Below are 15,199 nucleotides of genomic sequence, written 5' to 3' on the forward strand. Positions count from 1 at the left end.
AGCAATCCCTCCCAGCCTGGTGTCATCTGCAAATTTTATAGGCATATTCTCTCCATTATCCAAGTGATTAATGAAAATATCAACTACTGGACCCAGGAAAGACCCATGAGAGTTCTGACTAGATACATCCCCCCCACTTTGACAGTGAACCATTGATAACTATTCTACGAGTACCATCTTTCAACCAGTTGTGCACCTATCTTATAGTAATTTCATCTCAACCACATTTCCTTCGTTTGCTCATGAGAATGTCTTGTGGGACTGTGTCAAAAACCCTACTGAAACCATGTTATAGCATGTCTACTGCTTCTCACATATCCACTAGGCCAGTAACCCTGTCAAAGAAAGAAATTAGTTTGGCTTGGCAGCATGCTTTGCTCTTGACAAATCTCCACCAAAAGCAACCCCTGCCCATGTCTCCTCCCACCTCCCCGGAACCCAGGGCAGGGGGTGGGTCTGCTGCTCGCCTGTCTGTGCAGCTCTTATCGTGGCCGGGCTGTGGCTCGGAGGGCCCCCCTCCAGCCAGACTCAGGTTGGGGAGAGCTGTGCGGGCCACTGTGGTGAGCTGGCGTGGAGTTGTGGACCCTCCACCTGCCCTGGGCTGGGCAGGGAGCCCGGGGGCCAGGGACACGGGCTGGGGGCTGCTTTCAGCCCCCCCACACCGCAGGCAGGTGGAGGGTCCATGTGGCTCCCACAATTGCCCAGGCTCCCCACCAGGCTCCATGCTGGCCTGGCCGGGGGTGGAGGGGGGGTCCGCTCCTGGGAAAAGTGGACAGGCCAACCCCCCACCGGGTTCTGGCGCCACTGGAGCCAGCCAGTTCTCTGTGTCATGCTGGGGGCGGGAAGAGCAGCAGCTGCTAAGCAGAGCCTCTCCTCCAGGCTCCAGCCACAACTGCTGCTCTTCCTGCTACTGCAGGTCACTGGACTTTTAGCGTCCAGTCAGCTGTGCTGAGCAGACGCTGTCAGTTTCCCTTTTGGACCGGACGTTCCAGTCGAAAACCGGACACCTGGCAACTCTAGTACCAGCACAGGGGAAACTCTAGGAAGGATTGTGTCCCAAGGATCCTTTGGGATGTGTCAGGACTGTTTTGCAGGCCAGTGTGGATGAGGGTCGAGAGCAAGGCCCTGCCTTCTCCCAACCCGCTTTGGGGTGATGTGTATCCATACGGCGTATGGATGAAAAAGTCATTGCATTTCCCTAAGTGTAAGGACTGAGATTATATCGGGCCTTAAAGTAGGATGTGCAAAGTGGGGCTGGGGGCATCTTGCACTCTGCCGCTTTCTGCGCATCTGTACAACAGCCAGTCACAATCTGGCCCTGAGGGTATAAAAGTGTTTTGCAGTTTGGGGTGTTTGAACCTAGCAGTTACTCATGGTCCACTTTCAGAGAACTCTCTATAAAGACATTTTTGTGGCAGTAGAAGAGTACAGACAGTGAACTTTTTAGCTACAATTGCTCTATGCCTTTTTAATGCCAAGGGCAGTACAGGAAAAATGATTCTGTGAGATTAAGATGCTATCTTCAACATCCCAGAAAAACTCTAAGATGCCTAATGGAAAAACTGTGAAGAATAAAATGCTGGAGGTCTCTGGTCTGGCCACTGGGTGCCAGTCTTGTTCCATGTTAAGTGAATGCTACAGTCTTCACTAGTTAACAAAACATTTAAATAACCACAGATAGTGGAGTCAGACTGCCAGAATATTAATATTGTACCTGGAAATAAAAGCGGAAGGTCAGTGAAACAAGTCTACAGTGAAGAATGAAGGCAAATGTACTAAGAAAAATTGAAAGTATAAATCCTGACTAACAAACCTGAAAAATAAATGTAGTTAAACAGATGAATAGGTAGGTTGTCAATCATAGCTCTTCTAGATTTTGGAAGCTTTCAAGTAAGTTAGGCCAAAATTTACATTTTGCTAAAAAGGAGCAGGAGGAGTGCTTACAAAACATAATTTAAATAGAAAGGATTTTATGACATTTTAAAATTTCAGTGCAAAGGTTGTTTTGTTTTGTTTTTAATTATAATGCAGTTTTAGAACCCAAAACTTATCAGCATTGTGCTAGTCATGAGAATTAGAAAGTGAAGTGCAAAAAATAAGCACACAGTATAAATGACGAAAAGGTATTATTCAAGTTTTTATACACCAAGGTATTTTCCTCAGAAATACATGAGGTTTCTTTAAAGATATTGGACCAGCTTCCCAGCTAGTATAATGTTCTATTAAAGACAATGGACGTATGCTGATTTACACATCAGCTACGCTGATTTATTTTTTAAAATCTTGACAGCGTCTAACTCTTAAATAAAAACCCTTATCCTAAAATCCTTGAAAATATCACTGCACTGCTGTAGTTAACAATCTGGCCTTTTTAAGACAGATCCCACTGCACTGTGACCCAAAGATTCAGCTAGGTGGTGATAAACTAATATAATTTTTGGTTTCAGAGTAGCAGCCATGTTAGTCTGTATCCCACAAAAAGAAAAGGAGGACTTGTGGCACCTTGTTAGTCTCTAAGGTGCCACAAGTCCTCCTTTTCTTTTTAATATAATTCTGACTTTTCATCTGACAAAGCCTTGTCTGAAAACTTAAAACACACAGCTCTCCTTAAATTGGTTGCGGAGATGGCTAGTCAGCCTTGTAGGCTGGATAAACACTGTTCAAAGTTGGTTTGAAAAATTGCATTTCAAGAATTGTTTGTTTATTATCTGTATTGTGGTAACATGAAGGAGCCCAAGTCATGGACCAGAACCACAATGTGCTAGGGGCTGTACAGAGCAAAATGATGGTCCAAAGAGCTTACAATCAAAGTGTAGCACAAGAGACAACAGATGGATAGAGACAGATTGTGGAGCAAAAGGGAACAATGAGACAATATTGGTCAGCATGATAGACGGTGGTCTCCACCCACCAGAGGCTTTACAACATTATCAAAACACTTCATTCTGGGTTTTTTTCCTAAGAGACATTTCACTGAAGTCAACATAGTTTTGAAACAATTTGACAAATTGGCATTTTTGATTAAAAGTTTCTGACCGCTACTCAGAGAAAATATGAGAGCCCTAGAAATTAGAGGTGGAAATTAGAGGTTTATTGGGAGTGCGTACAGGGTTGGTCTATTCCTAAGGTCTATTCTGTAGTTTGTCTAGTCCTATTTGTAATAACTCAAGAAACCATGCTTCTAGCAATTCCTTATTAGGATATTTTCTCTTATTTTTTAGCCTAAAGTGTCCTTTTCTCAGTTTCATTCATTTCCCCTCATTATATTTCTTGGATCATTGTAAGTTATTATTATTTATTATTTGTGTTACCATAGCACGTAGGAGTTCTATTCATGGACCCGATTGTGATAGGCACTGGACAAACATAAAACAAAAAGATGCACCCTGTTCCAATCGAAGTATAACACAAGAGACAACAGACAGAGACAGACAGACAGACAGGGCAGGAAAAGGAAGCAATGAGACAATCTTGGTCATCACGACAGGCAGTGGTCTCAGCACACCAGCAGCCTAGCTGTTGTCAAGTTTTTTGTAGGCATCACAGCAAAGTAGGTTTCAGGAGGAATTTGAAGGAGGAAGATGAGGTTGCTTCGATAATGAGGTAGCTTTTCAGATGTTTATGAGGAACTCCTACCTAGCACAAGGAGCAGCATGAAAGAAAGCACTGAGGCTCTTGTTTGAAAATTTAACAAGTGGAAGCTAGGAAAATGATCTTTGCAGCCGCTTTCCGAATGGATATGAGTGAGGCAAGATCAAATTTGTCCAGTCCAAATGAAAGTCTATGGCACGTAGGCTTCTAAGTGAAATAAGCACTTTTGAAAATGGGATGTAGGCCCATATCCTCAAATGTATTTGGGTGCCTAATTCCTATTGATTTCAATAGGAGTTGGGGACCAAAATACCTTTGAGGATCTGGGCCTTGGGCACTTTTGAAAATTTTACCCTTTGTACTCTCATGTACTGAGGACAACTCCTGTAATAAATATTACAAATATTAATATGACTCAGCTGATAACAGTCCAATAAAGAGTTACCAGCAGGTCTTGTTTCATAGTCAAATATATTTAATAGGAATGCAAATAAACTAAAGTTACGTGGAATCTCAATTGTTGATCACTTCTTAAGTTAAAACCATTTTGCAAAAATGTAAAGGTAGTCTGCAAACACTTCAGATACAGCTTCCCTATGGAAACAATCTTTTTCCTATTCCTCCAGGTAAAGGAACATGCTCTTGTTTTGTATTTTAGCATTGTTCCAGGTGGTAGAATGATTAAATAATTTTGATAAAAAAATTGATCAGTTTGGTCTCCCTTATCCAAACTTCCTTATTATACTTTAATATTAGGATACTGAACCTTTTAATTGGCATGACTATGCAGGATTGAACTGGCAAAGATGCCATTTCTAGAGCTTCTAAATTGATCCAAGTAAGAAGTGGCTCAGTAGGTAAAAGAAAAAGAGGCAGTTGTGAAAAATATGTTGCAATATAATAAAATTCTCTATTTGGAAGCCTTATGTCACCTTTTGTTTTTATGAGCAGCTAATTTTTCTGTTTTAATTCTTGGTCTTTTCCCTTACCATAAAAGGATTTGAATCATGTTCTGAATCCTTTTAAAGTGACTGGGTGGAATTTTAAGTGGCAGCATACTAAAAATGAATTTATCTGTGGAACTACTGTCATTTTGATGGTTCGGGTTCAACCCTACAATGAGAGCATCAATTAGCTCCAGTTCATGAAGCAAGCTTTCAGTAACTGGATTCCCAGATTGATAATGTCTCATAGCACAGTTTCCAATCCTCTGTTGAACAATTTGCCCAAGTGCTTCATGACTTTGGCAGCCTATGAGGGCAGATTTGAACAAGGGAAGTACTTCACTTTTTTTTGGAAATTTACTTTATACACAGAGAATTTGGAAAATTAATTGATCACTTTTCTCAGATGAGCTTTGGATTTCTCTGTGCAAACTAACACAGTTGAGGGACGTAAGATATCATCTGCATAGTAAAGTGCCTTATATTCACCCATCCCATTGAAACTGCCGTTTTCTGATTTCTTCTTGAAGTAAAATGTGCTAAAAATGCCCCATTAATTGTACAGAAAATAGTGAGTGGAATGAGGAAGGATGAATTTACTGATGTAAATAACAGTATCACAGATACAGCATTAAATATATTTTCAAGGCAGGACAATAACCAAAAACCATCAGATGACAGTTGTACACTCACTAGCCTGGATTTCTACACAGCCAATAACAGAGGTGATAAAGAATCAGGATGAAGACCTCAGACCTGGTTCATATAGGATTTATCTTAAGCTGTTAAAGAAGACTAGACAAGAGATGAACACATCTATGTCTGTAATCTTAGAAAATTCGTTAAGTATGAGTGAGGTAAGAGAAGTCTGAAAGCAAGGAAATGCACTGCAGTATCAAGAGTCATAAAGGGGATAAGTGCATCCCAGGAAACGGAAGCAGAACATTATTTATTTACTTAACTATATTCTTTGCCATTGTATATTCTCTACATGAAATATTTAAAAAGAGTCTTTCATCCTGTTGAAAACTCTCTGATATACCATACATAAAAATTAAACCTCAGCTATTCTGATAGTGCTGTGCTCTGAAGCACAGGGTCCTGCTACCATTTAAGCCACTGAACGTTTTACTATGCCCTTTGCTGGAAGTAGGAGCAGGCGCCAAGTCTTGTTCCTGTTCTCTTATTAGGGTAAAGAGTGCCAGGACAAAAATCTGTGCTCAGGTGTTTGGATAATATTGCTTATTAAAGACTTTTTTAAAAGCCCTGTTCTTTCTCTTCCCATCTCAGTTGTTCATTTTTAACCCACTTTGTAATATTCTAAATCTATTAGTCTCTCTTATCTTATTTTAACTCATAATCTCACTTAGAATTCAGCCCATTTTTAACTATTAAATAGAGCTTGTTTGATGTCAATAAAAGTTCTGTGTATTTCTCTCAGTTACTTTACTGAAGAAATGTATTGTATATTACAGCATCTACTTGGCATGTAGGCATTTTCTCATACACGTACATCTGTTGATTAGGAATCCAAAATATTTGCCATTAAAAACATCTTAGCCGCTGGGCTAAGAATAGATTAGGTGACTGGTAATATAGTTTCCAAAAACGGCTAAAATTGGTGAGATGTTTAAGGGGCAGATTCAGGCTGACTCTGCCTAGGTGCTCAGGCAGGGGAGGAGCGTCATAGATCCACCCTTACACCTCTGGAGAGCAGAGTCAGAAATAGAACCCAGATATAGAGCTGAGCCAATGATGGATTTTTTGTTTTTTTGGCAATTTAGAAAAGCAAAAATAATTATTTTGGGTCAAACAAAATGATTTGATTTGCCTAAATAGAAATGTTTTGTTTCAGTTTTGATCATTTTTTTAAAATGGTTTTGAAATAAAATTAAAGGAAGGTTTGAAATGTAACAGCACATCAAACCACAAGGGCAAAATGTTTCATTTCAAAAATGTCAAAATTAAGCATTTCATTTTTTTTCTGATTTTGTTTTTTTTCTAATAGAAACAATTAGGCAAAATCAACATAATTTATGAAATATTTCAATGTCACTGAATTTGCATTTTTCACCCCCCCAAAAAGTTTTATCTGAAAAACGTTGCCCTGATTTACCCAGGAATCCTAACTCCCAGTGTCCTATTTTAACCACAGCAAAACAGTCTCTTGTTTGTGCATCACTTTCTGTGAGCTACCTAGGGCAGTGATCTAGCATAGCACTTAGGCAGATGCTTAACTTTAAGCATGTGACTAGTCCCATTGAAGTCAAGAGGCCATACTGACCATTGAAGTCAAGGGGACTACTCAGATGCTTAAGTGCTTTGCTGGATTGGGGCCTAGAGCAGTAACTTTGAATTCTGTATGTATTTGTGTCCTTCCCCAAAGAAACATCTCACTGCTTGTGGGCTGCATTATTAATTGTTACGTGTAGGTATAGCAATAAGACAACCAGCATGTACCAAAGCACTAAAATATTTATTATAGACAAATGTGACCATTCCAGTCATTTAACCTGAATTCAATTTTTCTCTTATTAAAAAAGGTTAGTTAGTAGTAAAAAAGTTGTTTGATATTTGTAAAATATCATTTGTGCTGATGTTGATTAACGGTACCAAATTTTACTGTCCTCACTTGGACAAAACTCCAATTAATTTCATTGACTAAGTTCTTATGCACTGATCCTGCATAATGCGGAGCGCCATCAATTCCTTTGGACTTCCTGGACGTTCCATTAGCTCAGCACCTCTCAGAATTAGACCATTTGTTCATAAACTGGTTTGGGTTCCTTGCGTGAAAAGTTATTCATAAGTAGAATGTGTTAAACTGTTATAATGTATTTACGGTAATATATATAGATGCCCTATTTTTATGTGATTACACTCCGCCAGCCATACCATGGATATGTCATCTTTTGTAATGATTATCATACCTACCATAAAAAATAGTAATAGTACAGTCCTTTAGAAGAAATGGCATACTGGATTGTGTAAACTTTCAAAGGCCAATCCAGACAGATCTAGTTATTTTGCACATAGTTTATATTCAGAAGACTCCATGTGTTGACCAATAATATCACAGCGTATATTTTGGTTTGTTTCATCCTTTGCTAGTATGTTCAGAGTTGTCAAACTGTGCATCTTAACTATCATCCTCTTGTCTGCTGAGTAAGAAATCTTTAAAAAAGGATCTTAAAGGGCTAGCAGTGCATTGGTATACATTCTACATAGCCTTCTGAATTCTTCAACGCTGCGTGAACTCAGAAAATTGTATGGCTAGTTTATTCAAATTAATGTGCAATGGTGGTTGTTCGGTGTAGACATTTTTACATAAATGTAACATAGTCTTATAGTAATGTATAATTAATGAGTGTTCCCTGTTGCAGGACTGATCAGGTGTCAATGACCTTTTTAATCTGAAGTTTCTCTTTTTTTATCTTAACCAGTTTTTAAGATGCATGAGTGAGTACTGTGCTCATGCTAATGGGCATTGGCTTCAGTCAGACACAGTGCAGGCAGGGGATTTGTGCAACTTCTCATACATGTTCAACCCAAATGTACTTCAGTTTTGACCCACAATTCTTTTGGGCTCTCCTTGAACTGGGAATGCCCACCATGCCAACTCACATGGTGGTTTTGTGAGATGCTCAAAAAGGAACTAGTATGAGACCATTAAACTCATATTTGACTTGTCAACAAAGCCAGAATGTGTAAAAAAGTTTTTTTTTAAATAAGAATAAATATTTGTGAACAGATATTCACGTCAAAAACTAAATGGCTTTTTGTGATGTGTTGTAACTGCCATCCCACATACACCAATGATGGCTAAAAGATGTTTATTTATGTGACGACAGGGGAAAGTGTACGGGATGTTGTATTTCCTTGATTCTTTTCTGTGCCACAGTCTACAAAGGTATTAGGCCAACATTTTCAAACTTAGGTGCCTAAGTTGAAGGTACTCAACCACCTCTGAAAATCAGATCACTTAAAGTATCTAAATATGTTTCTAGCTGTATAACTTTAGGCATCCAAGTTTTCTGATTTTGGCCTTTAATATGAAAGAATAAAATTCTAGAAAAGCAGTCATGAAGGACTAGAGATGGTCCCGTGATCCAATAAAAGTATAATTTGGATCAGAGTTCAGATCCCAACCCTGAGCCCTATGACTATAAGGATATGTCTAAACTTTGAGCTAGAGATGTATGTTCCAGCCTGGGGAGACATACCTGTGTTAGATCTTGCCAGAATTCCTTCCCCACTCTGAACTCTAGGGTACAGATGTGGGGACCCACATGAAAGACCCCCTAAGCTTATTCTTACCAGCTTAGGTTAAAAACTTCCCCAAGGTACAAACTTTGCCTTGTCCTTGAACAGTATGCTGTCACCACCAAGCGTGTTAAACAAAGAACAGGGAAAGAGACCACTTGGAGACATCTTCCCCCCAAATCTCTCTCCCCTCCCCAAGCCCTACACACCCCCTTTCCTGGGGAGGCTTGAAAATAATATCCTAACCAATTTGTTACAAAATCATCAAAGACCCAAACCCCTGGATCTTGGAACAATGGAAAAATCAGTCAGGTTCTTAAAAGAAAGATTTTATTTAAAAAAAAAAAAAGGAAGGTAAAAATCATCTTTGTAAAATAAGGATGGAAAATACTTGACAGGGTATTCAGATTCAAAACACAGAGGATCCCCCTCTGGGCAAAACCTTAAAGTTACAGAAAACAGGAATAAACCTCCCTCTTAACACAGGGAAAATTCACATAAAACAAAAGAAACTAATCCGCCTTGCCTGGCTTACCTATACTGGTTGCAATATGGGAGACTTGGATAAGATGGATTTCTGTCTGGTCTCTCTCAGTCCCAAGAGAGAACAATTACGTAAACAAAGAGCACAAACAAAAGCCTCCCCCAAGATTTGAAAGTGTCTTGTCCCCTTATTGGTCCTTTGGGTCAGGTGCCAGCCAGGTTAGCTGAGCTTCTTAACCCTTTACAGGTAACAGGATGTTGCCTCTGGCCAGGAGGGATTTTATAGCACTGTATGCAGAAAGGTGATTACCCTTCCCTTTATAACAGCTCTGCTCAAGCTAAAAAAGTAAGAGTATAGTTGCAGTTGCGTGAGCAGCAAGATGGGCTAGCCGTCAGAATATGTACCTATGTGAGATACTAGGCACATACTCATGGTGGCTGGCACATACTCATGGTGGCTGGCCCCTCCCGCCACTCATGCTGTCAGAGCTACACTCTATTTTTAGCATGCTCTATTTTTAGTCATGCCTCCTTGCCCTTGGACCTGCTCCCAGTGGAAGGAGCATTCAAAAGGGAGAAGCTCAGCTCAGCCTGGGCTGCCTGTGGACGAGAGTGGTTGTGCGTAAAAGCCTCCTTCCAGGAAGACGCTGGGACTCCAAGCTGTTGGGGCCTACCTGAGCCGCAGGAAGTCAGTTGATTACAGGAACCAAAGGGGATGACTTGCTGTTACCAGTGGAGGAGCTGCCGGAGACAGAGCAGAGGGAGCACAAGAGGGAACCCGTGTGTAACTCTGGAGGGACTGGGATGAGGGTAGGACGCGACCCAGGGAACGTGCTTAGGGATATTTGGACCTGAACCCTGTGTCAGGGCATCTGGTTTTGAAGGGCGCTAGGTCGGAACCTGGTGGAATAGTGTGGGCCTGGGTTCCCCTACCCTCACCACTCTTGCCACTGGGTGATATTGCCATTAGGTGAAGTGGCCTCTTGGAGATACTGCCACTAGGCAAAGCGGCACCTGGAATCCCCACTGTTGGGCATTATATCCCAGAGCATCATTACTGGACAGCGCTGTTGTCTTGGTACACCTAATCAGCACCCCCTCAACAGTATCAGATAGCATATTTATAAACCTTTCAAAGAGTTTGTCTTCACTAGGAAAACAATTGTATTTTCAAAACATGTCAACTAACCTGTGTTAGTTATCCTGTATTAAAACCATAGCGTAGACAAGGCAATTTGCATTTTAACTTGTGTCAAAATACAGCTCTGGTTGGTTCTTACCAGTTAACTCATGTTAAAATACAAATTTCCTGTCTCTATTAGGGTTTTAATGTAAGTTAATTAACATGTTAGTTCACATATTTCAAAAACACTGTTTTCCCTAATGTGGACACAGCCTTACTCATGGAGAACATTTCTCAACCCCCCCCGTTTTGACTCTGAAGATTCAGAACGGCAGAATTTCTGGAGCAGGGAAATGATAAGGGTCACCATAAGTTACAAATAGCAGAATCCAGCTGTTGTTCTTCCATTTGCCTCAATGGACCTAAACTCATCTAATTTTCAAAACAAAGCAGGTTTGGATCTAATAACTACTTGGATGGGTGACAGTCTGAGAATGCTATGCTTTCTAGGCTTGTTGCTTTTTTGTGACAACATGCTGTAACCTCTTCAGATCTCATGAGCAAAGCAAGTTTGTGTATGGCCTGTATCTGGGTGAGATGCTTCCAAAGGGAAAATAAAAGTCGGTGGACTGCACACATCTGCTATGCACAAGAGTGCAGCTGCTAGTCCATCTCCTACAACAGTGCTTTTGGCAGTTATGGTTTCACTTCTTTTCTCATCACTTTGTTTTTTATTTTCACATTCAAGTAATTTCCCCTAACAAAACTCCAATGCACGGTTGAGAATAGCAACACAAATGTCAGGTAACAGTCATTGAAAACTATCCCCTTTCCAGGAGAGCTCTCTTTGTATAAACTTCGATAAATTCTCCTGCTAATCTGGACTATCCAAACCTTTTGAAAGTCCTATTCTTTTTTGTAGTTTACAATATTTGGTTTTGCCCAAATACAGCACTTTATCATACCAGAATGAAAGATGGAGGGGATCCCTTATAATTATACAGTATATATAATCTGATGGAATGCAGTAAATTTGGCAGACCCTGTTTCATCTTTTCATGTAAAACAGGGCAATTTTCACTAGACAGTTTCTATTGCACTTTTGGGGAAAAAATCCCAGAGCATGTAAAATCGTATATTCTAAATTATACTTGTTGGCGAATACAAGTGTACAATTTAAATTCTTACAGTAAATCTGTTGGTAATGTTAATTTTATTGTAAGGTCCAAATAATTAATCTGTAGGTATGGGCATGTGAATAGTTGGTTGACTGTCACATTAGTACAGTATGAGATGAGGCTGTGCTGTTTTAACTATATTTTATTTACTAATATTTTTCTCTACAGTTGTGAACACTTCCCAGTGAAGAAGCTGAATGGACAAATTCATGAAGACATCTTTCATTTTCCCTGACAGCAGATGTTTTCATACATAAACACAATAATAATTACATGTACGTTCACATTATCATAGCTGCTGTGTGCTCAGTGCTACTCAAAAACAAGGCACTAAGCCAAATCTTCCTAGTTTCCATTTTGATTTAAATTATATTAATAATAAAGGGATTTTCATTCAACCTAAATGCAGTTTCATTCAAGTCTAACAAACCTCCCCACTTACTGTTATTCTTTTCTTTTTATTCTAGGTCACTCAGCCCAGATACAAGTGAAATTCTCCTCTGGTGGTGATAACAGTGATGCTACTCAATGAACTACTGAATAACAAGGGCTCTAAATGCATCTCCTGTAGCATACCACAGTGATTTGCAAAAGTGGGAATAAATCAAAGCAGTGAAGAGATGCCATGTTGAGCCAGAAGCTAAATGTTACATCTTGTTGCATGAGGTAAGGGAGAACAGATCCTGTTTTTCTGGCAGCACAATATCGTTGTGCTTGATACCTCAGATCCAGGCCCATTAAAACAATCATTCAGAACCTACAGGAGATTGCCACCTCTTTCTTTCATGCAATAGCAGCTGGTATTGGTACTTACACATATTCCTCATTCCCTTCAAGATTTTCAACACACAAAAAAGAAGCTTAATTTATATTTAAAAAATAAGTGTCAGCTTACCCTGAGGCTCATCACAGGCACCCGGGGAAAAAAAGAAAAAAAAAAAAGATAAATGCTTCTAGGTGAACTGGCAGAGATGCTAATTCTCCACTCACTTTACCGCTACACTATATGCACCACATTAATCATTTCACAGACATTTCAGAAAACTTGCACAATTTTCAAATAAAGATGCATCGTCTTCAACTCAATAATAATAGAACTATATCTTGTAGCACCAGCTTAGTTCATACAAACTGCATCCCCAAACAGATTTATAAAATATTCCTATAGACCTCTGGGATGTAATTTTTATCCTTATGTGGTTGTTTGTCTATATAGTTTTGTCTTCTCCAGTGAATATTTTTCCATGTGTTTGTACATACATAATATTGCCATTTGTCTTATTCAACTGCTAACACACTTGGGCTGTTTTCTGCTTCACAGATTTATTGTATGGATGGGTAAACGCATTATATGATCCTTATGAACTGTGTTTTACACCTCAGTACAGATCTAATATATTTTTGCTTTTGTTTTTTTAATGTAGAGCAGAGCTGCATCTTCCACTAACTTATGTAAATTCTGTGGGGGTTTCATGTTTTTAGTTTTAAAATTATAAAGACACTTGAGCCCAGATCCTCAACTATATTTAGACCCCTAACTTCCACTGATTTCATTGAAAAAGGATACAGTACAATGACATCAATTATAAAATTTCAAAAATACTGTTTAGAAACTTTCCTTGTTATAGTGAAACTGAACACCCCTTGGATCAGCTGATGAGTACAAGTTGCACCTCTTTTGAAGGATCTTGGCGAGAGCTTTGGGTCCACAGAAGAATACACCGATGCTCTTGCTGCAGCAACAAAAAGATAACAGAACAAAACAAATAAACCACATATTTTGACAATCCTCAGTTTTGTTTAAATCTTTTAAAATGGCCTTTTGACAAATGCATTTTAAAAGTTTTGCCCGTGTTCATTTCACAAAGTATTATTTTATAACCATCTTTATTTTAAATTCTTCTTTAGTGTTTATTACATTTTATTACAGTGTTCAACTGGATTGCTATAACTGGGGTTGCAAAAAACATTTTTTATGATAACTCTGTTTTCACACGATCATAGTTTTACAAAAAAATACCTACTCCATGGGCTAAAATTTTCCATTCTTTGTCTCTAAGTGGCAGTAATTTTAAAAAATGCAAAAAATCCCTACAGTTATTTTTGAGTTCTATGAAGATGAAAAAAAATACATATTTCTGCCCACAGACATAATTTAAAAGTGGCTGAATTTTGAAACTTGACATGTAAGAGGTCCTCATAGAAGAATAAGTCCATGCCCAAGTTTGCAAATATCTAGGCAATGATGTTACAAACAATAGAAAAATAGCTATTTGCTGCACAATCAAATATATCATTGTTTGAGGGTTTGCTTTTAAAAAGACACTGTGCACATATCCATTAAATATATAAAGTACACACTCATTAGCTGTGCACCTACTGGAGAAAATTTTCAGAATTTGTGCCATTAGAGCAGGAAGCTAAATCTGCAGCAATGAGGTACAACTGATGTTTGCTCCCAATAAGCTTTGACAAAGGAAAGTGCAAATGAGGTTCAAGTGAATTCTAACTACAAAAACAGTGTTGCAGAAGTGTTAATACCAAGAACATGTGCCCACCACTGAATTTCCAAAGCACACCTGTGCTTAAGTGGCAATTGGAGCTCCCAAATGTTTGCACCAGCAATTGTATCTATAAGAGCTTGGAATTGCTAAGAATCTGATTTGCTGCTGCTGCCCCAATCTCTAGCTGGACAGTTTTAGCTGTGTACTCTCTAGCAGGTGTGAATGGTGGATTCATGGTGTAGTACAGCAGTTCTCAAACTGTGGGTCGGGACCTCAAAGTGGGTCACAACCCCATTCGCCAGGGCTGACTTAGACTTGCTGGGGCCCAGGGCCAAAGCCTGAGCCCCACCACCCAAGGCTGAAGCCGGAGAGTTTCAGCCCTGCATGTTGCAACTCAGGTTACAGGCCCCCTGCCTAAGGCTGAAGCCCTTGAGCTTCAGCTTTGCCCCCCACCCCATGCCTGAGTTAGTGATGCTCAGGCAGGCTCAGGCTTCGGTTCCCCGTCCTGGCGTCATGCAGTAGTTTTTATTGTCAAAAGGGGGTCATGGTACAATGAAGTTTGAGAACCCCTGGTGTAGTAGATACACCAAAGAGACGCTGTGCATTGCAGAGAAAGGAGCCCATGTGGACCTGGACTCAGTGGTATCCAAGGGATGTAGACCCTGGTCAGGAACAGCCCCAGTCATTTTGCTGCCCGGGGCAGAAAACATTTTTGGCACCCAACCTCCCCTAACAGTCAGGTAAAGAAAACCTAAAACACAGTTGGCCAATCAGTTGGGAAGGGGGAGCCTAGCAGTCCAGTGTCCCCTGGAAGTTGTTATAGCGTCCCTGGAAGCTGGTGCCCAGGGCGATGGCCCTGTTTGCCTGCCCCTAGAATCCACCCTGAGTCTGGTTACCTCATGAAATCCAGCTGCCCCTTTACCCACACACAGCAAAACCATGCCAATTCCTCTGCATCCTGAACCATCTGCACGTGCAGAGGGCATGGAGGAGGGACAGTTTTTGCCCAATACAGTTCCAGTAAAATGTTTCTCTCATACACTTTTTCCTTTAAAGTGTTCACATTTGATCTTAAACGTATAAACTGAGGCTCACAAGCAAATTCATAGATTC

General features: G+C 39.9%; 1 protein-coding gene and 1 long non-coding RNA gene across 2 annotated transcripts in view; one reads left to right on the forward strand and one right to left on the reverse strand.

Moving 5' to 3' along the window:
* The first annotated feature begins 9,929 nt into the window (after positions 1 to 9,929).
* On the forward strand, positions 9,930 to 12,721 carry LOC141984054 (uncharacterized). The gene is made up of 3 exons (XR_012638628.1): positions 9,930 to 10,061; positions 11,751 to 11,857; positions 12,050 to 12,721. It is a non-coding gene; the product is annotated as an uncharacterized LOC141984054 (long non-coding RNA).
* The window catches only part of NOX3 (NADPH oxidase 3), a 55,495-nt gene continuing 52,872 nt past the window's right edge, over positions 12,577 to 15,199 (reverse strand). Inside the window, exon 13 of the mRNA XM_074946993.1 lies at positions 12,577 to 13,315. Within this exon, the coding sequence (XP_074803094.1) occupies positions 13,189 to 13,315 (127 nt within the window). The 3' untranslated portion in view covers positions 12,577 to 13,188. The remainder of the gene's footprint in view (positions 13,316 to 15,199) is intronic.

Source organism: Natator depressus, chromosome 3, assembly GCF_965152275.1.
Source record: "Natator depressus isolate rNatDep1 chromosome 3, rNatDep2.hap1, whole genome shotgun sequence".
Lineage (NCBI taxonomy): Eukaryota > Metazoa > Chordata > Testudines > Cheloniidae > Natator > Natator depressus.